This window comes from Passer domesticus, chromosome Z (genome assembly GCF_036417665.1).
Source record: "Passer domesticus isolate bPasDom1 chromosome Z, bPasDom1.hap1, whole genome shotgun sequence".
Classification (NCBI taxonomy): Eukaryota; Metazoa; Chordata; class Aves; order Passeriformes; family Passeridae; genus Passer; species Passer domesticus.
In genome coordinates this window covers 19177843-19203815 of record NC_087512.1, presented here as the reverse complement: position 1 = coordinate 19203815, position 25973 = coordinate 19177843, and the positions used below count along the sequence as shown (strand labels likewise).

The 25973-nt window shown below is 38.5% G+C and overlaps 1 protein-coding gene across 5 annotated transcripts in view; it reads right to left on the bottom strand.

Moving 5' to 3' along the window:
• The window catches only part of GPBP1 (GC-rich promoter binding protein 1), a 40820-nt gene extending 16749 nt beyond the window's left edge, over positions 1–24071 (bottom strand). For 2 of the 5 annotated variants that reach the window (XR_010354247.1, XR_010354248.1), the window contains exons 1-7: positions 23918–24071; positions 22748–23797; positions 21891–21964; positions 7185–7303; positions 3025–3173; positions 2317–2540; positions 1632–1698 (exon numbers count right to left, since the gene is read on the bottom strand). Coding sequence is in view for 3 of the 5 variants with exons in the window: in XM_064405656.1 (XP_064261726.1) it covers positions 1632–1698; positions 2317–2540; positions 3025–3173; positions 7185–7237 (493 nt within the window). In the remaining 2 variants the exon portion in view is untranslated. Of the gene's footprint in view, positions 1–1631; positions 1699–2316; positions 2541–3024; positions 3174–7184; positions 7304–9262; positions 9437–21890; positions 21965–22747; positions 23798–23917 lie in introns of all 5 variants that reach the window. The other 3 variants (XM_064405656.1, XM_064405658.1, XM_064405657.1) reach the window with 3 other exon arrangements.
• Positions 24072–25973: the final 1902 nt, after the last annotated feature.

Genomic DNA, 25973 nt, shown 5'->3' with positions numbered 1-25973 from the left:
TTAGAGCTCTGCACTGAGGTTCTATAAACATGAGACAGGATGTGCACTACACATTAGACCATGGCAATGACAGTTTCTCTAGCTCCATGCTTCAGATGGGTATAACAGGACAAAATTTCCATGTTCATTGGAGAACAAATTAGGAGACACACAGTCAGCCATCAAACTAGAGAAATTGCCATTTAGCAGTGTCAAGGAACATCCATTAAAAACAGTTCTAAAATTTTCAAAAAGTAAAAAGATATATATTTTGTATATGCTTTATATATATTATATATATATATATATATAATATATTTATTATGTATATAAAAATATATATTTTGTACATTAAGAGCCTTTCCAAGGATTATCTCCTCTCCCTGAAAGCAATTTTACTTCACAGTCACTACAGCCTCTGTTTAAAACAAAAAACAGCAAACCCTATCTTAAAGGAATACAAGACTTATGCTTGTTTAGCAGGTAGATGCTGCAAAATAGTTATCATAACTGTAAGCTTCATTCTCATTAAAACTCATGACAAGATTTTTCATAATATTTACAGGCTCCCATCACATATACACAAAGTACAATGGAATCTAAGAGATGCTTACATTTTTAACAGATATAAGAAGGGATTGTAACACTCCTCTGTCCTGAGTATTTTTTCCTTCTGAAGGGAATAATAACAGCCTTAATTTCAGTTTTTCAATTACAAACAAGACTCTTTTATTGAAAGAGAGATTAACATAAAACCAGAAAGCTGTCCAATTATTTATGATGCTGCAAAGTTTTACAGCAACTAGATATTTATATTGAGGGGTTGGCCTATATCTAATATTACTTTAGTGTGTAAAAAATACTGGCTAAATATGACAAAAAGAATCAGCAAATTGAAATACCTTTAAAATCTCAGTATTAGCAGTAGTTTAAGTAGAAAAGCAAAAGTTTGCATGTTTTATTATTTTTTTTTAATAAAGAGAAATATTCTTAATTTGAGTATATTTACTTTAAAACCCCTGCCATCTAAAGCTACCACCTTCTTAGGGGTAAACAATTTACTATGTAAAGCCCATTAAAACTGTGAAGTCTTAGCCAAACATAATCAGGTGAGGATGAGAAAACAATCCCAACTACAGGTCTGCTCAATGTCTACGCTCAGGATTCTATTTATACATATTCATACAAATTATACACAAACACAACCAACAGCATAAGACGCTTGCTTCCAGAAACAGACCTTAAATCTCTGCAAGCTAACCTACTCTTTCTTCCAGCTCTCCCAGGTTTCTCTCCAAATTCTTCCAACACATTTTATAAAGCCTTCAGCTAGCAATCAATACCACTAATTTACGGGACCAACCCTCATTGCACTTCCTCTTGAAAATAAAGGTGAAGATTTCTTGACATTTTTACAAAAAAGATGTATAATTGTTCTGGGAAAGAGTATTAGTTGTGGCAGCATCTAGAGACTAGCTGACTGATACTCATATGGAAGTGTTATCCTTTAACAAAAAGGTACCTACGTTGTAATAATATTGAAATCTTCTCAATCTATACCTTTATAGTTCTAAAAAGAGGGTCATGTTTCAAATAAAACAACTTCAGATCTCTGTTATGTTTTTGCATTTAAAAACATCAAAAATACTCACCCCACACACCTGCAGCTAGAGATTTATTCTGATTTGGTTCCCTCTCATATTCAGGATTTAAAGATGGCTGAAAGAAAGTTTTGTCATTATTTAAAAAGTAACCCTTGAATTGTAGGATGAAAGAACTAAAGAATCACAGTAACACCAGCAGCATGACCTCAGCTGACAGCCTAAACACCTCCCCTATGAACCGAGCAGGACAATGCTCACTTGTTCCTCTTCTCCAACAAAATATCTCAAACAACAGTCAATGCCATTACATGACAGCAGAAGAGGAAGCAAAAAAACAGCAATGTATGTTTCTTCAAAGAGTGAGATTACCCTTCCCCTTACATCCTAGGTGTAGGTTAAAGCATGAGAGGTCAGAAGGCCATAGGCATGAAAATTATTTACTATTTCATATTCTAATAAGGTAACTGTGTTGAATTTAATACCTACACATACCACAGCAGATGGGAATCCAACTGTAGCTTCACTTAATACACAAGCAATAATAATAAACTTTTAGTGGAAAATCTGGATATAAAATGAGAAACAAGTTATTGGACATACTACTAACACTCCCTTACCTACAGAAAATTCCTTACATGATAATCTGAAACTGGTGAAATCTCATGAAGTGACTTGCAATGGAAAAAATGCAGACAAAATGAAACCTTTTTAATTGTAATTACAATTTACTTACAAAATCCTCAGCCTCAAACTGGTTGGGTACTTCTTTGTCTTCCTTTTTGCGGGTTTCATTATCAAGTACACTGTTTTCACGCAGTCCCTGGCCTTTTCCACAATGGAAGGTGCTGCTACGACTTCGGGAGCCTCCACCATGGTACCCTCCACGCTGGTTTATATTTTCTGGACCACTTCTGCCTTGTGAACGCCAACCATTCCTCTCTTTTCGCCCAAAATGCCCTTGGATTTTTAAATTTTAAAGAAATGTAATTACAAACCATTTAAAAATATTTTACTCTGCAGAATTGTTTAAAAAGTTAAATCACGAACTCTATACACTGGGATATGGCAGCATAGGAAACAAGTTTTCATTCACATAAACAGCAGGGAAAGGATCTCACAAAACATGCCAGAGAGAAAATAGCCAGCCAATGCTACAACAAGTCAAACCCTTTTTCTGGCTACTCATTTACATTAATACTCTAGCTCTTGGCTAGAGTATTAACTCAACACTCTTATTCTACTCAAGAGAGAAATACCCCTGGAATCACATTACTTCAACCAACCCTTAGTGCTCACATCCTCTCACAGATGTGTCTTTCTGTTACCATTCTTTCACTGCAGAAAAATAATTTAGAACACATGAGCTATCATCGGACTTCCTTTCTAGCTAGTGCTACAAAGGAATGACACAAACGTATTCACAGTGTTCCATAAATTATACCTCCATTTGGCCTTCCAGTGCTAGGATCAAACCCTTCTGAAGAATTGTGTCTTCTGCGATTTGCTTCATAACGATTCTCTGTCCACGAAAAATTTTCAGAATGTTTCTCAAAATTCAGTGATGACTGCAAAGGAGCATAAGTGGTAGACCTGAGATCTGATTAATAACTTAATCATCAAAACTGTAACATGCACATTGTTGACAGTATGTATAATTCATTCTTAAAAGAACTTTGAAGGACAGACAATGCTGCAATCCTCACATGCAGAGCTGTGTCACCATCTCTCAGGCTAACAAGGACATCTTCTGCTCCAGGACACTGAAACAGCCCTTAAGTCATATGCCTGTGACACAAGGTAGGAAGAGTCTACTTTGTTTTGGCAGCAAAACAGAGCACAAGTGACATGTGTTGCAGAAGAAAAATTTATTTAAAATATAAGTAAAGGACAAACTATCACAATTTGGAAGGCTGAGAAGAAGTCTGGGATCTTAATCTGGATTTTCAGAGACTACAAACAGGCATTCTATAGAAAGCAAGAAATCCCTTCCACCCCAGGCAGCTATACCCAAAAAAAGCCTAATTCATTAATCTTTTCATTACAACTTAAAAAGGCAAATACAAGTAGTTATGAAATACTAATAAAATCTAGACTCAGAAGTGTCCAGATTCACAAAGATATCATATTTTCAGTTTATAAACACACATTAGAGAAATTTTAAAGAAATAAATCTGTAATATATCAGTAGGAAGCAGTAAACTAAAATCTTATATTGAGAATAGCACCAAGAAATCAAACCACATCCTGACTAGAATTCATACCTAAAGGGATTAAACCAAAAAACATCTTTTCTTACGCAACCCATGTCTTCCTTATAACTTCTCTCTGGGTGTACCCTTAAAATTACTTCCTTCTTCCTGCCTAACCCACAGAGGAAATCGCACACACAAAAAAAGATCCCCAAAGTTCCATGGAAAATGCCCCTGTAGAGCTCAAGGTGCTGTTCAATATTCACTGCTTAAATTTAAACTCAAATAAATAGATATTTAAAAATCAAAGCAGGTATTTTTAGATTGTCAATTTTTAGAAGTCAAATGTACAGGGTCTACCCTCTCAATCTGAGACCTGGGACATTAATTACTTGATAAACTCTCCTTGGAGAGAGCAAAACCAAAGACTGCAAAAAATTGTTAAAACAAAAGTAGTTCAAAAATTACCAAATTAATCTAGATATTTAAGTGAAAGAAAATTCTTAAACAGATTTCAACCGAGCTGCCAAAAATTTCAGAAAGCGCTAGATCTGCCAATCTCAGGAGAAATTTTAGAAGACACTTCATGTGTTCATTTACGTACAACAACAATGACAGCATTTTATTTATTGTGCTCGAGTTGTACATGCTATAATGAATCTGATGCTTCTGAACAGTATGCAAAGATCATGCAGTTTGCATTTTCCCCACATGATGGAGATACCTGCCTATGAAGCCTCCTGAGGCAGATATACCAGTAAGCTTTGTAATCAAAAGGAAATTTATGGGCAACTTCTGTAAGTTGAGAAATTATCTGACTCGGTTCAGTCAATAAAGAAAAAGGGATAGAAATAATATAAATTTTAAGAAATATAGGAAGTCTAACTGCTTAACAAGAAGTAAAAGTGAACTTGTAAAATTGACTTTATCCATCTGCAATGTTCCCATACCCTTTTCACAGCAATACTTTCTTAAAAGTTCTGTCCACGTCCCAAAATAGTTTCACTATTCACAACACCTTCCCATTCCACCTGTCTATCTGCAATACTGCACTGACACAAACACATTAGCTCCAGACCTGAACAAAACCCACTGAGTGACAGATACACACCTATTTAGGTGCATTTTGCTGCGTAGTTGACAGAAGGATGAGAAAAGCTTGCTGTTAAATGGAAATCAGCAGCAATAGATGAGATGGATTTCAATCAAGCTACAATCTGAATGTCACACTAAACAGCTCATTCACAATCACAGTTTCCTGGTAGCAGGTTTCTACAATGCCAGCCTTGAGCTATGTAAGGAAAAACATCTCAGCTACCAAGGGCTCAGGGGTCCTGTAGATGTAATCCCTGAAAGTGATTACACTTCAGGAATATAAAAACTGATCTAGCAGACCTCAGTTTCTATTTCTTCAATGTTTAAAATGTCTCAATGTTGTTGATACCACAACCTCACCCCAGCTCCATTCAGCTACCAAGGGCTCAGGGAAAACCAGGTTCTGTAGCTGTAATCCCTGAAAATGATTACACTTCAGAAATATAAAAACTGATGTAGCAGAGCTCAGTTTCTACTTCTTCAATGTTTAAAATGTCTAAATGTTGTTGATACCACAACCTCACCCTAGCTCCATTCTCCATGAAACATGAGACACCTTGCCTTCCTCACCCCTTCCTCTTCACCTCCATCCTTCTTACCTGCTGTTCTCTTCTGCTTTTTTGATATGCAGCAGAAAATAAGTCTGTTTTACGAAATAGAGGATACAGGGAGCCACAACACCTGCGACCTGTCTTGTGGAAGAATCACAAGTCTTATTCTGTAACCTAAGAACTATAAACAGACTTCTCAAGCACATAAAATCCAAATGTGCTGTGTATCACAAAATGCTCAACATTGAGGGAGCAGGTAACACAGGGAAATAAGGTGCATTCCAACAATGGGACACAAATATTACAACAGAGTAATATATACAACATGGAGTTTTTGAAAGAGAAGAAAATCTAAGTAAACTCCATAAGGCAAATAATCATGGAAGAGAACAGGAAAAATACATTTGCAACAAAATGTCACACAATTCAGAAATGAGGTGACAAATACAACCCATACCTCAAATATATTCTAATGGTGCTAGAGTACTTCTGGAACTTTGTTTTATCCTGCTATATTGGCATATAAAGCATACAGGTAAAGCTCTTGCAGCAGACTCTCTAAATACGTAGTGAAGATTGTTTTGCAATTGTGACACCATATCAACTAAGCTCCAAATACTTTTCCAATTTAAAACATATTACATTGAAAAAAATCAGATCAAAAGAGCTGAATGCATCAGAAATCATAGAGAATGAAAACAAAGAGACTGCTTCTTAATTTGAATTTTCAAATGCTATGTATACTATGTAACAGATAGGCTTTACATTCCCAGAAACAGACTATACTAAACAAAGAATCTAGCTAGGTCAGGGTAGAAGAGACATAAACAGAGTGATATAAATAAGGACATTCAATGACCTGACTAAAAAAAAATGTGTTTATAGTTGTGTAGACATACAGAATCAAAGCATTAGGAACACAATTAACACTGCCATCTATCTGTGCATTTAACAATACCACAAGCCTATTGCCATAAATTTCTCAAGGCTAAGCATTTCCCATGGAGATTATAGACTCCGCAAAGTCTATATGTTACAGAAAAGCAAAGCAATTCTCACAGAAGCAGATATAAATATTGAATTCAAAGTATTATAATGAAGATAGGTCTACAAATAGAGAAGCAGATAACAGGAGTTTTAATACCCACTGCTGACTCTGCTTCTGCATTTGCACAAATTAAGAAAGAGCAGAAAAAACATTTCTCCTATAGACATACTCAAGATTTCCAGGAATATTTAATAATTCTAACAATTAAACGAGATTATTATTTCCAAGCTGTGCCATTACATAAAGTAACAGCAGTCTAAATGAAACAACCAGAGTGAAGATGTCTAACAGTATCAAAGTACCACACTCCACCAGTAGCAACAAGCATTCCACCATCAACTGCAGAGCCATTTCAGAAAGTCTAAAAAAAGCATAGTTTTAATCACTTGGATGACAGAATACTCCTTTAAAATTTACAGGACACAATTAAAAATCAGAAGCAAGAACATCAAGTACATGCTCTGTCTTGGTACTTCTAGCATGGAACACAGTAATTCATTTTAAACACCTGAAGAAGGCAATTTTAAACCAACCACAGCCAAGGCCAGATATGTGCTTCTCTCCACGAACTAAGCTGCTCAAGCAAAAAACTCTACTGGAGTCATCTGTCATCAAAGTATTCATGAAGAGATTCACATTTTTACTGTGATTGAGGTTATGACATTTAGACTTCCCTAATAATGAAAGTGCCTTTTCAAAACAATAATACAAAACATACCTTTGTTGATGATGGTGGAGTAGGAAAATTAAGCCAGGCTGGAGCAAAGTCATGCTGCGCCATTTAGGTCCAGTCTCTCCGAATCAATGAAAAAAGGCTTAGCACCTCATGGCAAGTCCCTGTAATCAGAAGAAAATGAATCAGTCCTTTCAGATGCTTACGTTACAAGGGGATTACACTTCTCGTCTCTTGCTCAGTATTTCACTTCTGTTTTCCCATATTATTTTCCTCACCGATCTAAATTAGAATCTAACTATCATCATATAATTTACAGCATCACATCTGTGTTTTTATTACTAAAGTGTCACATAAATCAAATATATCACAGGAATTATGAAAATATGAATGTAATATTTCTTTATTTCCTCCTATAAATGGGATGAAGCATCTTGTGTAAGGTCTGATCGAGAACACTATGGCAAAACTAGCTTGCTGAAAAACATTCTGGTACTATCTAGAAGGGAGTTGGCAAGCTATTTTATTAGCTTCCTAGAAGCTGATATTTTTAATTAATCCCTAACAGTTAGTCTCAGCAGCCATATGAAAGTTCCTTATGAAAAACCTACATACTTGGGCTCATCACAAACCTCACAATGTGTCTAGCTTCAATGGAAACAGAGTCTACATGTCCAGAGTGTCCAGTAAAATCTAGTAAAATTCTCTAGTTTGAAAATGGGCCAAAGAATGTAATGGTTTATGACTAAAATCCACAAATACTTTTTCTACCCAACACTCTTCTCACAGATAAGAAAATATTTCTCAAGAAGCAAAAGAACACATGGTAATGTGAACTATATTACCTGAAGCTGAACTGTAGTACAGACAGGAAAGAAATGGATTAAACACTTCCTGAATTCTACTAGGGCAACCAGATCATGCTCTGCAGCTAGTTATGGCAAAATGCTCAAGGACTCGAAAATTTTTTTAAGTATGATATACAATCATACTTATAAATCCAGCTCATGAAAACATAAAAAACACCCACACACATTCTATAGGGAAGCCCAAATAAACGTGAATTCCACATTTCTGCACAGCAGAGTGCAAATCTGTTATTGAGCACAGATGTAATTCACTTTAATCTACAGCTGCTGTAATGTATTAGTAAGAGATGTGGAATCTGAACTTGGTAACTCATAATTATGGTTGTTCTCTGGCCTGAATCAGAATATTGCAGGCTACTGCAGATTTCCAGCAACAGACAAGACTGTTCTAGCTCCTAAAAGGAAGTCTAACAGATTTGTTAGATTTAACTTAGTGTAAAACTGTACTTAGTTGAGCTGCTGTTTGTTTTTAATGGCATGTGCTCATATCTAAGTTTGTGGGTACATCCAATACCATAGTTAAACTGTAAGGTAGGATTTAAAATTACTACAGTTAAATAGAGACAAGGTTAAAGGGATGTCTCACCCAAATAACTAACTTCAAATTACTCTGCTGAAGTCGTTCAACTCACTCATACACCAACTTCAACAAAAAATCCAGAGAAATTTTCTAAGTATTTCCAGTTATATCAAACTAGTAAAATATAAATGAACAAAATTCTGGTGTCAATGAACCATCACAGAAATGGCTTCTCCTTCTAAAATGAACCATGTTCATTTTTACTGATATATCCCATTCAGCAACAGTATACAAAAGGGTATATTTTTACACACAAACCAAGAGATGTTAGATTAAGAAACAACAAATCAGAGCAGATTCCAGCAAGAAAAAAGTTTATTCCCCTTCACTTGGACACAGTTCTCATCTTCAAGCAGAAGAACCATGACATCTTCAGAAATTATCAAGACAGATTTTCAGTACTGAAAGATTGACACAACAACAACAAAGTCTTCAGACTGAGGCATTTACAGTCTGAAAAACAATGAGTTAGATTAGGTTTATACTAAGTAAAGATTCTACAAAGTATTACCAAGTTATTGGTGCATCAGCTATTAATTACAGGACAGAAAATCCACTAACAATGTAACTTAATAGATTTATATTACTGTTTTTAGAAAACTAGTCAAGCTTCCTTACCTTGTTTATGCAACTGCTACGAGAAGAGTTTGTTATTAATTCACTAACATACTTACCTTTTATCCTTTGCACAAAAGACTGGGTGATCACCAACTATCCAAGGACTGGAAAAGGTATTTCGCAAAAAGACCTTTTCCCACAGCTCACTGACACGGGCTGCCTATTTCTTCATGCAAAAACTTTTCTAGAAGCAGATTGAAGTCTTCCTCATGTTCTCAGCTAAAAAGGCTCTGAAAAATTTTTTGATAGTGCTGCTCTGTCAGATGAGTCAGTCCTTTTCTTAGAAAGAAATAAACTTAAATGGTAAAGACAGAGACTTGGGCCAAAACTACAAAATACTCAGAGCCAAGTCAGCAACAGAATATATATGTAAGTTTCAATAAACCTATAAAAGACAAACTTTTAGGGCTAATTCTTCCAAATAGTTTTAACATAGAAACAGCAAGAAAAAAAGCACAGACGTATTTCTAGAACACTACAGGACCAAACTCAGAGGTTTGCAGTTAAGCATTAACATGAAAAACAACTCCTGTGGATACTCCACACCAAAGTCAAGAAAACATTTTCTTTCACCTAATTGTACGTATGCCTGGTCTAGCAATTAGACATGGGAACAGAGAGTTCTTTCATTATTAAACCTCTCTAACTTTGAATAGGCACAAACATCCCAGTCCTAATTAAACAGGGAAACAAAGGGCAGGTCAGGAAAAGATATTTTGAAACTGTATTAGAGGACAGAGCCTACCCAGCTTAAAGTTACTGGTTCCATGTTTTACCAGGTTTCATAAACATTCTTACAGATGCTAGCTCTCTGATGTTGCAAACAAGTTTGCCCTATATATAAAAAAAATTATTAAAAGCATGATCTCTGTTCAAATGATCTGACACATATTTGATAGCTCTAGGATATTCTTCATTCTCAGGAAGGTATTTGTGATAAACTGAAAACAGATCACAAACATAAGAATGGGATGTCAGCAAGGCACCTCTACTGCCACAGGCAGGCTTTACTAAGCTTAAACCCTTTGTGATCAGCTTGGCTGCCAACACTAGTGTGTTTCTTGCTTGTTTTCAACTTAAGCTGGACCAACAACTAGCAAATTATACTGCAACACATTCTAGCACTAAAAAGGTTCTTTCTACCTTCTTTCGCTGCTATTCAGGTCCCCTACATAAGCTATCCCAAAGAGTCAGAGACACATCTGCATTCTGTGTCCACAAAAGCATTTGCAGCCTTTATTCAGACACATACTACATACTACTTTTAAATTAAATAAAAACAACATTGAAAGATTTGAATAGAATGAATGTCAGTAGCATAAAATTGGTTTTATTACACTGACATGAAACTATGTATCTACTACTAGCAAGTCTTCTCCTGCATACACACCACACAAACACTGTTCAGTAACACTAATAAAGCAACTGATGCACTCCGAGCATTAACACAGCTATCAGAAGTAAACTTAGTGAGGTGAACACCACAGAGACAAACACAATTCCAGGGCTTTCAGAAACTCTCCTGGTAACAAAAGAGCAGGCCCAAAATTTATCATGAATGTTTAAGCCACCATTCCCTATTAGCACAGATCTGCCATTCTTCAACTGAACTGTGGCAAAAGCTAACTTGGCTCAGACTCTCGGCAACTGAAGCAGAGCTGCACAATTCTAGAAAGGTAACAAAAAGATACTGAAATATTGCTATCCTCATACTATTAACACTCAAATACATTTAAAAAGTCTTTAGTCAGGCTCATCAAACTCTTGTCTCATCTCAGCAATAGCCTCTTGTGACCAATTCAAGTAATGTGTAGTGACCTCAGTAACAAAAGTCTTGCATAGCCCATAAATTTAGATAAAAGTAATGTGTTGCTGTGCTGTGGATAATAGAATAGTTAGTGCAAAGAAATAAATCCTGTTCTTAAGTTTTACATCTTGAGGGGGGAGGATCTGAAAGAAGTCTGTAAAGAATTTTGCTTTAAGTAACATGGAGTAATTAATCCAATATTCAATTAAATAAAATTTACTTCTGAAGTTTTGTGAAGTATGAGCCTCAATAAAAAGGTAGTGGCTGCCAAGGAATAATGAACAGCTGGTCCCAGATTATATACTGTGAAGAGATTTGTCATAAATATTACCCAGTCATCTACTTTGAGCCACATTTGCAGCTGAAATAAGAACACTCCAGCAAATGCACTCAACCAACATACAGAAAAGGTTGGGCTGGGCTTTTTTCTGTGATTTGAGTCGACAAGGTTCTTTTGTGACAGAAACTATCTTTCACCAGTAGAAAACCCTATATTCTGAACGAATTTGTGCTATCTGCATAGCATCTGGGAAAAATTGATGTATAGTCAAATTTTACAAAAATAAGTAACATGCTACGAGAAGGGAATCAGAAAGCTACTGCATGAATCAGGAGTCAAGACTTCTGGGAAAAGGCTAAGAAACAACACCTAGGATCAACACACAAACCTGCAAAAGCAACAAAAATTAAGCTAAAACAAGTACCATTGGTTTATCTTGTGCATACCAAATTAAATGAAGAAATCAAACATTAAAGACTATAGTCAATTTTTCTCACACTACTACATTTTTCTTTTTAAATTCACATAGAACAAGTGAATCACACTTAAGAACAATAACACAAGGACTCAAGATTTTACTTGATGCAATAACAAACTATTTCAGTGATCAGGGATATGAAAAATCTATCTGGCTTACTTTGCCTCACAAAATGAAGACATAAGATGTATTTAAAAAGTGGTTATGAACATGTGAAGGAGAAAATTTCAGCAAGAAAGCAGATGTGTTAATCCAAAACATCACCAGAATCACAGGATATCAATCACAGTATATTGAAGGTGGACAGACACATGGTGCTGAAGATCAAAGGAACAATATTCTTAAATAGCTTTAAGACTTAAGACAAATATTTGAACCTGTCGATTTCTATTACACTTCTAAACCAGACCCCAATAATTGTAACTGAAGAGTTTAACATGCAGGGTGACGCACTACACAAAGCTAATACACTGTAAAAAATACATAAAGCTTTTTACACTGTAAAAGCTTACCCATTTTTCCCTATTTTCAGTGCTAACCACTATGTGATGTCTCTCCAGCAACATTTTTCTCTCTCCTATGCTGTTTGCAGTAAATATACAATTTAAGAAACTAACTTTTTAATCACAAAGAACACCCATTACAACTAAAATGTAAGTAAAATTCTGGGGTTTTCCTGCAATAATACAAATAGAATTTAACATAACAAAAAAGCAGAGAACACCCTACTATTCATGAACTTTCAGCTTAGCCTGCTTCCAGATTTAGCAAAGTTCTTCCTCAAACTTCATCTTAACATTAAAATTTTCACCTTATCTGCAACCATTTGCTATTACTGGGACAAGCAAATTTACTAACATTTAAGTTTCATTTGCAAAGCTTATTCATAATACACACACCAAGGAGATCCAGATAAACAAACTAGCTGAAATAGTGTCATGGAGTACATTTTGGCTTTAACAAACACAGTTTGTCACATTTTAATAAAGTTCTGTAAATTCTTGAAGTAAAAATTAATTTATTTTAACACCTGGGGGTTTTTTTCCCCTCTATTTACCAGGGTAGGTGAAGGACACAGGCAGAACAAAATGCTTGCTCATTCTCACACCATTTGTGCTAAATTTGGGACGGCTGCCACCACAGTTATGTTAGTCATGGATTTCATGTCCTTCACTATGGGGCAATTCTACCAAGCAGGCAGACTGGCAGTACGTGGCACTACTTTCCAACCACTAGTGAAGCCCATGAGCACCACAGGCTAAGCACAGTGCAGAACCCCAGCAGGCATCTGTTACTCCAGACTATACCTCTGTGTAGCACAAAAAAATGGGAATACACTGCAGTGACATACCAGACTCAGTACAGGGTAACTGCAGAGCCACTACAGACAGAATTGTGTGTGTGTACTATCTCACTTAAATGCAGCACTACACACGGAAGCAGTTGTGCTGCCAAACGTTATGAAGAAAAAGGGTAAGACATGAAGACAGACCTAGATTATTTTTCCCCCATGCCAGGCATCTGTAAAATACTGCAAACAGTTAGCACAGACAAAGCTTTAAAATAAATAAAATGAAAAAAAAAGTTTATTAAAACTAAAATGAAAAAAAATAAAATAAAAAATAAACTAAACTAAAAATAAACTACAAATAAAGTACAAATAAGATTATAAATAAAAAGAAATAATTTTTTTAAATAAAATAAAAAAGTCTCCAGCTCAAACTGTAGAAAATTTACTGTGTAAGCAGACTACTTTCACACAGCAGAAACTCATGTCTTCTGCACTGTTTCTGACAACACAGTAGAATAGCGAATTCCTTGACAAAAGTATTTAATCTGGCCTTAAATGTATCATGAAAACAAAGACTACTGATGTCTAGAATAAACTGGTCACACAAAAACATAAATCACCTGATCATTTGTGGTCCCTTTTAAACACAATCCTTTACCCGGAATTTCTTCTAGATTTAATTGTATTCATTAAAACTTTACAGCATTGAAAAAAAAACAATCTCCCTCTAAGATTTACACAACACTAAAATCAGCCACAGAGCATCTCTGTAGAGCAGAATACAGGAACTGGAAAAGTGACTGTTGTGAGAATTGAGCCAGAGGCAATCTCTGCACTGTCGGTATAAGAGGACACAAGAGCCCATAGATGGCAGGTCAAAAGAAACCACCCTCTGAAATACTGCAAGATGGCAGGGCAGAGAAGGCAGATGTAATCAAAGCATTTGGGATTTCAGTTCTCTTGTACCTAGAGTCTCTAGTCCCATCAACAGTATTAACAAAACTAAAGTCTCCCTCATCATTTGCATCTTCACACAGTTCTACATGAGAAGTGAGTTTAATGGCTTACTAATTTTAACTTTGGAAAGAACCCTCTGAAAATTTAAAACACCCAAAGATAACTCTGAAAGACTAATGGCCAACTTGTACTTCCCTAAGCTTCAGTCCAAGACTAATGGCCAACTTTTATCTCCCTAGAACTTCAAGCCAAGTGTCAGCCTCTGTCCATTGGTCAGATACTGCAATTTCTTTATCATCTTTGTGGTCCTTTACTGAACTCTCTCCACCAAGTCTCACCCTTTCTTGTATCAGGGAGCCTGTAACAGTGTTGCACATCCTGCAAGGTGACACAGTCCTCCACCTGTAGCCTCACCAAGGCTGCACACACAAGAAAGCTGAACTCCCCTTGACCTGACTGCAACACTCTTCCTAAATGTTGCCCAGAGAGATTTTCACTCTACTCCTTACAAGGATGTATAGCTGGCTCATGGCTGGCTTGCTGTTCAACAGGACGCCCAGGTCCTTCTCTGTAGCTGCTATTCCAGAAAATTCACGCTTTCCCTTTGCTTCATGAGGATCTTGTATCCACCTTCTTCCACACAGCATACCAAACATCAAGTGTTTGTATCATCCAGTTCTCTCTATCTTACGTTATCTGCAAACTTGCTGAGGGTAAACTCTACTCCACTGTCCACAACTTCAATGAAGATGTTCAATAGCAGGGGCTTCAGCCACGAACCCTGGGGTACACTGGAACAGCTTCTTCCAAATGGCCTTTGTGCCATTAACTGCATCCCTGAGGACCTGTGCCTGACCATTCTGATAGTTCTGGAAACACCTCATTGCTCACTTCTCCACATACTTGCCACCTTTTCCATGACAATGTCAAAGGAGACAATGCCAAAAGCCTTACTGAGGTCAAGATAAATATCATCCATTGCTCTGTTCATCTACCAAGCTAGTCGCCTCATTGTAAAGGGTTATTAGCTTGCTGAAGTGTGACATCCCCTCCATAAAGCCATTCTGACTGTTCTCACTCATCTTCCTGTCCACCACATGTCTGGAAACACGTTTCCAGGATCAACTGGTGTGCAACCTCTCCATGGACTGAAGTTCCTTGGATCCTCCTTCTTATCCTTCCTGATGACAAAATTAATATTTGCTCTCCTCTCTCACTCAAGAACCCCTCCCCAGTGACCATTAGACCTCTCAAAGATGGCTTTGCAATAACATCAGCACATATAGAATATTAGGTTCTGTTTTGTTGGGCCAGGGTTTTATGAGCCTTCAAAAGGGAACCTAATACACCCAAGGATAGCTTAGCTATTACCTTTGGAGGCGAAGAATGAGCAGGATGGCTTCTGCTGGGGTGTTTGAAACAAAAAGGTTTAATAAAAGGCAAAATAATAAACAGAAAATCCGAGCCAGGTACAGAGGTCTGCTCCTGCTAGAAAACACGTTCACAAAAGCCTCGTGGTCCTTTTGTTCTCTCCTTTTCTACCTTATGGTCCAGGCGGGACCTTTTAGCTTCTATCCAATTAGGTGACCCCAAGGTTTTAGTGACGTCTCTGGGGTCCTATAAGGTGGCTTTTCACCTGACCGTTGGGAGAAACTTCTGGGCTTCTTTCCTTTTTTGGGGGACAAAGGCTAGCTTTGCCCCTCTGTCACTGGGGGGCATTCTTCTACACTCCTACAATAGAAGAATGGAACACCCATGGAACCATTCTGTCAAGCCCTATGGACTTACAACATTATTTAAGTGTTCCCTAACCTGATTCTTTCTTCACTGAGGGTGGAGAAAAAAGGCACAGCAGAACCTGAAGATGACAAGGACATGAGACCAGAGACAATCCCCACCCAATTTTAAGGGCGTTGTTTAACTTGTCTAACCAGTATTCAGCTGGAAGAGACAGTCCCACTGGTAGTGAACAGATCTCCAACCCCAGGGAAGTCTCTTCCAGTGAACAAAATAAAAAATACTTCTCTAACTCAGAAACTCATCTTCAGTACTTAAAATAGGTTTCATTACTATAGATAAGATACATTTGGTAACACTATCTGTCTGAACTGTGAAAATAAATAAAAATAGCTTTGCTTTTTCATAATGTTATAACATGAAGAAACAGATAAGAGAGACATTACTATAATAAGAAAAAAACAGCCAATAATATAGTAAAACAGCCAAAACTTCTACATTTTAAAATTTTTATCTACTAAAAGTTTTGTGCTTTTGGAATGGACCTACCATACTATAACGACACCCTATTTAAATGGAGCTGACCAGAATTTTGTGGGAAAAAACAAATTTTAAAATGAAGCCAAAACTGGAAAAAAAACCCCAAAACAACCCTGTCAGTTAAACACATCACCAGAAGACAAGGAAAACCACAGGAAAACAGGTCTGTATCTTCAGGTTCTATACTTAAACTTTCTCTCTGTGTAGTCAGTGTCACTTCTCAGGAAACAGTTTCTGTGACACTCAGGAACTTGAGAAATTGTTAGAAGACCATTAAAATAAAAGGCAATATAAACTCTAACAGCTAGGAATACTTGAAGCTTGTGAATGGAATTTCAAAATTAGCAACAACAGGGGGAGGGGATGAAAGGTTCAAGCTATGAATTCACAAAAATTAGAAAAGAGATACAAATGTCTTGATGCTCCCTGAAGACCAGTTTAGACATTCAGTAAATTGATTTGCACAGAGAAAACCTCAAACAGAATAAATGTTAAAAACACTGACATGATATACACATTTATATTTTACAAGGGAATCTAAAATTAATACGTATGCATATCTAAGTGGCACATTCCTATGAGCTTTAATCTAACGCCTCATAGATTATTACCACAGTAAGTACAGCACACCACAAATTACATAGGGGACCCTTAACTTCACTTCTCAACTACACACATCTGACAAACCACCCTCGCTCTGCCAATGTAATTTTAAGCATAGTATTTATAAACGGGATACAAGAAGGTTGTAAGCTGTGACAATTAAAGCACACTATAGTGTTGTTAAGAGAGCATAGAAAGAAAAGGTTATACACAGTGTCTCAATTTGCTGCTCCTGCTTTGTTTCCTTGAAAATGAGCTCCAGCATACATATCGAATTCTTATTTCACCAGAAGACAAACAAGAGCATATGCATGAACTTCAGAGGGTCCAACAAGGTAGTTAGAATACTGGCCCTTCAGTCCTCCCATCATGGGCCAGCTTCAAATTTTGGCTTCAAGTCTTTATCATTAGCCAAAGGAAAACTACCAAGTATTGGTCTGAATTAGGCAAAGAAACTACATGCACAAGATGGTACATTGGCCATCAGCCTACACACCCTTTCTTCACATACAGGATCATTCAGGACTTTTTTCATACTAAGCAGATCTTCAAAAAGATCTGCTGCCAAACGCTGCCAAAAATTTTTTCTTCTGCCATAAAACATCTTCTGTCAAAAGAAAAATTTCCAGTGACAGCAGATCCTTCTCTGTTATCCCTCCCTACTATCTCTAGTTAAGAGTAGCACTAATTTGAAATCAAGTTGCTAAATGTAAGGTCTAAACAATACTTTTATTTAAAATCTGTATATCTCAATTTTCATTCCCCAAGTTTATTCACCATCTTCCTTACTATTCTGTGATTCATGCAGATACAAATTTTGAATAGCAAAATGACTTGAAATTAGCTTATTTTGATTTGTTGTATGTCACTAAAACAAAAGAATATTCAAACTCTTACACAAGCTTTATGAGTTTTTGAAACTGGAAACATTTCTACTGATCACAATTTGTTGCAAAAGCATGACAAACACTTCAACTGAAGATTCTTTCTTTCTTTCTTTCTTTCTTTCCTCTCTATCTAAGTGAACAGCCACAACAATAGAATAAGTTTACATCTTTACAGTCAAACTTTTCACTCTCTGAAGGGAAAGAGTATCATGTCACCCCTTGTGACATATCAATGAAAAACTATTTTTTAAAAAGATTAGGCTTGGGCATGGTAATTCCCCCTAGTTTTTCGGTTCTCTAAAATTTACTGCCTAAGACTCATACCTTCAACAGAAAGGAAAGGGAACTGAACTTTTTGAAGGGCTCTCCCACCAATTAAACAAAAAACTCTGAAACAGTTCCACTGTAGCCTCTTATTTCTCAATCATGCTACTGCAGAGCAAGCAAAACCTCTAGTTTTAGTTTTGATATTCCCACCATCCAATACAGAACTGTCCTCATATATATTCTACCACTGGACAATATAGAAGAACTAAAGAAGACATCCATACAATTTATAATTTACCTTCTTGCCTCATGTTTTAAAAAGAAGTATAAAAACTAAGGTTTCCTGCAGAGCACTAGGGAAGGAGCAAGGGTCCTCTGCTAGATCTGAGCACTGATACTTATGTATGAGGATTATGCAGAGTCAAAATATAGCAGTCCGTTTTTTAACCAATTAAAGCCAACACATTCATTAGTACAGCCACAAACTTAATACTTACCTTTACAGAGACTTAGCAAAAATATAGAAAACCCAACAAAAAAAATACATCTTCATTTCTACTTTGTGCTCAAGTTCCTTATGGGAGAATGAACCAACTAAGCACACTGTGTTTTGCATATGGATCTAGAACATGAGCACTGCTTTTTAGCATATGGTTGCCTTTTCTATGTACAGTTATGGTTCATAAGCAACATTATCTCTGTGAATCAAATATAAATGTTACAACAATCAAAACATCTTTTAAGAAGTGTTTTAGATGAAGCTGCTAAGTCCTTTGGATGACATAATGATGACTTTTTAACAAAAAAAAAGTTTCTGGTTTTGCACTGTACTGAAACATAGATTTTTTAAAAAATGCAAGCTAATCCATAACATGAAATAACTTCACATTTACAGGCAGTTTCAACTGAGTAACTTCAATTCACTACAGCCAGGTTTCTTCTCCTTGAGAACCTAACACACTTTGGGTGTAATGATTCCGCTAAATGGTACTGACCATTTAGCAAAGGCCTCACAGATGCTCATTCCTTGCCCGTTAACAAGGTTCAAATTCAAAAGCTAAAGTGTGAGTTGAATTACATCACCGCCCTAGTCACCATATGTTATGTAGAAAATCACCAGAAATTCTTCAGTACTTGAGAATTGTCACAAGAAAGAAGTAGCAGTTGATAAGGACGGAAGTTTTGCCCTATGCTGAGCATATAAAGCAGATAACTTCTTATTTCAGCTGTTCCCCTGACTATGTCTACCCAAGACATGAAAGGAGGAGACTGTGGAAGAGTTGATAGCACCACACGGAGCATTATCATCAGGCACTCAAACACAGAGTAAGAAAAAACAAAACAAAAAGTGTGACAAGTTTTATTCATGTCTGTATACCAAGATCTGCAAATAGTTGTCTTTGCAGGACAGAATTGATTCCTACTACTAAAAAAAAAGGAAATAAAAGCAACTTCTTCAGACATCATTGATGAACTGTCACTGCAACAGTTCTATCCACAGAAGTTAAACAGAATAACCTCCTCAGAATAAAAACAAAAGGGGCACAAAGTACATTAACCTGTACAACATAAATATCTGCACAATTTGCCTCTATCACTTTACCAGTGTAATTCTGTTTCAGCTTTGCTGCAGGATTAAAGGGTACTTATCCTCAAAAGATTCCACCAACTGTTTTTTCACATAGCAGAGAAACCAGCACCATTCTGAAGAATTAGCCAGTACAAATGTACCCATTTTATGAAGCTACCAGAACAAACCCATCAGTAAAGACACAACCTGCTGACAGTTATCCCTCTACATCATGTTTACATCAAGGTTTAAAGTACAAGGTCTTGGGAGCAAGGACATTATCTTTACAGTTGTCTGCAAAGCATTTAACAAAATGCAAGCACTTGAAAAACAAAAATCTAGGGAAGAAATTAAAGTGGAGCAGCACGCTTGGCATTTTCTCTTCAGTTGGTACAAATTTTGTTCAGGGTACAGGGCACAGCTGTAAAACATTCCTGAATCCTTGTCAAACACATATATACACAAATAGGAAAAAAATACACCGCTATAGAACCCCTGAAGATAAGGGGCTAATGTGTATATCTCAAACACCAATAGCTGAATAACTGCAGAGCCAACCAACAGTTTGTGGTAAATGGGATGTGGCTGGAGAAGGAGACGTGCAGAGGTAGGACAGCACTCTTCTGGGACAAGCATCCTCATTCTAGTCCACGGAGACATAAAAAACAAAAGACAGCACCAGCACAGAAGCAAGCATGACTGTTGACCAAAGCCCAATGCAATATGGGGATAATGAGATCACCAGGGGTCCCCCAAAACCCTCCAAGCCATTTCCAGAAAGGCCTCAAAGAATGGACCATGGAAGACAACTGATCTACATATAAAATTAAAACTGTAGCTTCAGGACAAGGAAATCATCTATAAAAAGGTACCCCACCAAGCTCTGCCTGCACATCCCAGGACATCCCATAGCCAGACCAACACTAGGAATCAGGGCTGGTGATTTCCTTCTCTCTTTTTTCCTTTTTCTCTCTCTCCTTCTCCTTAATTCATCTCTTCCCCTCTACCCCATCCCCACTATGTAAGCTGTGGGCTTATATAGTAGGCCAGGGACAGACATACCCATTTCAGTGCCAAGTGTGCAACTGATGTATAAAACCTGGTGATTTTTTGTAGACCCTCCAACTTCTGTTGTCCCTTTCAACCACATGCATTTATGAATCTTGGGTGCTCCTTTCCCCTTAAGTGCAGAACACTGTAACTTCCCAAGTGCAAGTACTGTTAAAGCATAAAAGAATTATCCTACCAACAAACAGAGAGGTGCAAAGATAGAATTAATTTAATGAAACTAAAATGCAACTCCTCAAAACTTCCAGAAGGAGAAGAGTCTATAAAAAGATGTCACCCAAAATAGTAAGTGGGGGATGCAGTTCCTTGATTTCAGTGAGAGCATCTTGAAAACAAATAAAAGTATCTCAGCACTGAAAATTAATAGCTTAGAAAAACAGGCAACACGACACTTTTTCTGTGAGTTAAGAAGTGAATATTTCTATTACTCTCATGCACATACAATAGACAACAATCAAATGAAATGGCCAGTCACACCAGAACTCTCCATCTACCAAATGCCTTCCAAAAAATCATACTCATACAAGGAATATACAACATCATTCTTTTCTGTTGGTTCAGTTCTTTAACAAGTGGCTCAGCTCACCAGTCAACCCCAGCCACACCTAGACTAAAGACAGAAGAGCCACAAGACACAGCCAGAGATTAGAGCAACAGGCCCCTACTCATGTTCCATAGTATCCATACTTTCAAAACAACAAAACTGAAACAGAAGCTAAAACAAAGCAGCGAGACCATCCAAAGCAGAAAACTGAAGTTAGTTCAACTTTTAGATACTGACAGCATACAGATAAGAACTTAAATGAGAGTCAGAATTTACAAAATTTATGTAGATGCAAGTCCTTCATTTGTGGTCAATATAACAAGCTACAGGAGTTAAAATACACTGCAGTAATTTTAAAATACAGTTTCACATGCTTAACTACACTTTTTCTACAAGGTTTTAACACATGCAATCTTCCCAAATATCTTTGCACTGCCCTTAGAGAAAACCTTTTTTTCATTAGTTCACTACTGCTAATACTTCAGTACTGTAGAAGCTCTCAAAACTATTTTAGAAGGTGACAACTCAGGTAAATGTGTAACCAATACCAGACGCTCAGTTTAAAGTCTACCCATTAATGCTTTAATTATTTAAAGCCTCATGAATCATCAGGGTGTGGTAGGGGATAGAGAACTTCAGTAAAATTACCACTGACTTTTGAATTAAGTTGCTCTGTCCATCTTAATTTTCTTTCAGCATTCTGCAGCAGCAGTTCTGTTGAATGCAAACCTACAAAAAATTATCACATTAATGCCAAAATTAAACAAATATTTAATCATTGCTGGATGAATAAAACTACAATACATCTAAAAATAACAAGGAAGATAAGCCAACTCACTACTAGATTTAATTTTGAATCACTCCAAGGAGAAGGAGCTTTTTTTGAAGTACTATACTTGCAGACCAGTCAGTCTAATTCATTCCCATTACAGAACAGGAAAACACACTGAAGTCAATCTTGTAATACCAACATAGAAAAAAAGCTAATTGCACAATCAGTAAAATAATTTTTGGTTAAAAAACCCTCTGGCTTTCATATGTGACAAAGAATCGTGGAAAGAAATAAAAAAGAGTAAAAACCCCTCTATATTATTACTACCCTGATGCTGTAAACACATCTAACACAAATGGAAGGAATGACACATGCAAGCTATCCAGAAGACTTGTTCAAAAGGGTATAACATTCACTGTTGAGATTACAACATTAACATGAAGGCTAAATTCCTTATGGATTTAGTCTAAATATAGATACTTTTTAATCTCACATAAAAATCATACTCTTATCTACACGTTTCTCTTTGTACCTGTATTCTTCAAATTCTTAAAGAAATATTTCATTAATTATAAAAGCCAGCAAGTAAAAATTCACAAGATTCAACATTCTCAAAAAAAAAAAAACACCAAAACAAAAACCAAGGAACCTCTAACCAGTAAAAATTACAGGTTTAACTGTTCTACTGATAAAATGGTTTTTTCAAGTGTAAATTGATTTATGAACACTACAACACTTACCTAATCCAAGAGGACCGCACAAGGTGCTAGTACAGGGTGATTTATATTTTTCCAGTTTGTTTTCCTTGAGATAATACCCCGAGTTCCTGTTGATACTACATTCGTGGCAGTCTGACATAGATTTGACCTCACAGAAATCAGCTACCCATCCTTCTCGCTTATAGATTCTGCAAGTCTATTTACAAAGTCTGCCAATGTCTGTCTCAAAAACCTTTTATTTTCTCTGACAGTTTCTTCTCTTGTCTATTCAATGCAGATACCAGTATATGCAGCATCAGCTCCAAGTGAAATAAACACAGGTTTTACTCCACAAACTGTGATGTCAAAAACCCAAATTTCACATATGAACTGAAGAGCATTTCCTACCTTCCGGCAGCCAGAGGCATTTATAAACAGTTATCTGGATACCTCCATACTGCTTATGGGCAACAACATTCTTCAACAAAAACAGTAAATAAAATACAAAAGAAAAAAGTATAAACAAACATCTATTAAATTCTTCATTTATAAAATAGCTCTCACTGCAAAATGAGAGAAGACTATGTCAGAAAATCTAAAAAATGAAAAAAGGGGGGAAAAAAATCTGCCATGAAACTTTTCAGCAATGTCCCCACAGTGACTCAGGCCACATTTAACCTGGAGCCAGTTAACAAGACTGGTTAAACCTCCGATTCAGAAAGAATGTTGCCGAGAAGAAAAACAATATGTAAAAAGACGAAAGCAGTTTATTTTGGCAGCTGAAGTATTCAGAACTTCATAAATTTAGCTATGTATCCATGCCATGCGGACAAAAGAATCCAAGGGTGATGTGCTCTACACTGCTAGAAGAAAAAACCTCACGATTTCCTCAATTATCTTCCCCGATGTCTACTGCTTGTTTCAGAGGCCTTTTCAGGACAAAGCACGCACAAATTATCCCAGAACAGTATCCGATATTTCTTCCCTTTCACAGGAAGCAACTGCTGCAAGTCGGTGTCCACCTTTTTTCTTCTCTGGCAGCTGAAGCAAAAGGCTGCAAACATCCAGGACTGACTCTATCGTTCAAGCAACCTAACGTAAAAAGAACCAGAAAAATCAGTTTTCCGTTATGAAATCCGGACTGGCGTTAGACAAACACAAAACAAAGAAAACCCAAACGCCTGAATCTTAAAAAGAGAAACAAACAGAAACCTGGATCCCAGAGACAAGCACGGACGCAGCCAGGGCGCCGAGCCCAGAGCGGAAGCCTCGGCTACTCCTCCGCTCGCGGCGCGGACAGGGCGGCAGCGGTGTTTGACGGAGGGCGCAGCCTATCAGCGAAATCCTCCTGCTGCCGCTCAGCCCCGGCAGGAAAACACGCTGGGGGTGCGGCGGGGGACGGCGAGTAGGGGCTGGCAGGGTTGCGGGGAAAAACAGGGAAAGGAAGGGTCATGTGTCGCTTTATTGGGAAAGCTGAACAGATGTACAGAAAGCACCCGGGCGGGAAGCGCTGACCTGGGCCAGGGACATTCCCCGGAGGGGCGGCGGGAGCCGCCGAGGGAGCCCCAGCGCGGCCCGGGGCATGCTTCCTTTTCCGGGGTGTGCGGACAGACAGACCCCGCTCCCGGGCTGTGGGGACACGCAGAACCCCGGCTCTCGGGGCGTAAGGGCAGACAGAACCCCGGCTCTCGGGGCGTAAGGGCAGACAGAACCCCGGCTCCCGGGGTGTGCGGACAGACAGAACCCCGGCTCCCGGGGTGCACGACCTCCCGCTGCCCGTCCTCTGCCCTCCCGGCGGCCGCCCTGCTCCCGCCGCCGGGGGCGGCTCCCCCTGCGGTCCCTGAGGGCGGTCCGGGCAGCCCGGCGGTAAGGAGAGTGGCGGCCCGGCCGCTCTGTGTTCCCTGCGCTCCCGTTCCCGGGGCTGTCCCGGGCTGTTCCGAGTGCCGCCCCACACCCCCGTGCGCGCGCGCGCGCACCGCGCGCTCGCCTCGCTCCCTCAAAATGGCGCCGCTCCGCGCCGCAGTGCTCCCCGCGCGGGGGCCCGGGGAGGAGCGGGCGGGGCTCCCCCGTACCGCCCCCGCCGTGACGTCACGGGAACCATCCCGAACGTTCGGCGCGGGACGGGGAATCCCCAGAGCGCGCCCCGCCCTCGCGGCGGGAGTCCCCGGCGCCGCCGTCACCGACGGGGCAGCGGCGCGGCCCCGCCCGCGCACGCGCAGGGAGCGCCGGGGCGGTGCCGGCGCGGGGCGCTCCGGGCGGGAGCGGGCCCGGGGCGCGGGGCCCGGCGGAAGGGCCGCGCGCCGCCTGTGCCCGCGGGAGCGCCCGCCCAGCGCCGCGGCAGATCAGCCTGCGGGTGCCGGTGCGATCCCCGCGTGAGGAAGCGGCTGCAGCGGGCACCGGGAAGCGCAGGTCCCTTGGCTCCGCAGCGCGGGTTAATCGCGGCGCCGGCGGGGCTCAAGGCCACTAAAAACCGATAACCACCGACTAATAAAACAAAATACCAGAATCTTCGGTAAATCGACAGATACTTCGGTGTACAAGCGCACGAGTGGAAATACCCTGGAGGTCTGCACAATTACTCTGCGTGCGCAGTTCTGAGAGAAAAGTGATGGATAGATTCTTACTGCTGGGGTTCTAAATGCCTAAATCAGCAATTTGAAATTTTTAAATCTTTTTACCAACACAATTTTTTTTTTAAATGAATTAGGTAAAAAAGTAAATTTACAAAATTATACTTAGATCTAGTTAGAAAGAATGCTGGCAAGTGTTTGTAGCACCTGCATTTGTTTCTGGTTTTTCTCTGGAAGTTTCCTCCACAAGTTTTAAGTTATTGCAGAAACTGAGATTTGCACTGATTTTGACAAAAATTGTCTCAAACTGTAGGATTCTTTTTTAAAAATGTATTTTAGAGGCCTGTATATATGGTTAAACTATTTTTCATACCTTGATAGAAATCACTAGAAAGCAACAATTACCAGAAACTTGACTAAAAATCAACAACTGAGAAAATAAAGTAGAAAAAGCACATGATAATTTTATCTTTAAACTGACAAAAGCTCTGAAACAATTCAGAAGCACTGAAACAATCTTCAGCTCAACTCTTGAGTAGTTAAACCCCAGTTCTGATTTCTAACACCAGCAGCGTTTTTCTAGGTTCAAGAATTCAAGATTCAACACAGTCTTGACTGCAGTGAAACCTCCTTTCTCCTCACCCTTGAACTTGTTTGTCCTTCTATTTGCCTGTGCTGCAAAAGCAAGGATTCCCAGG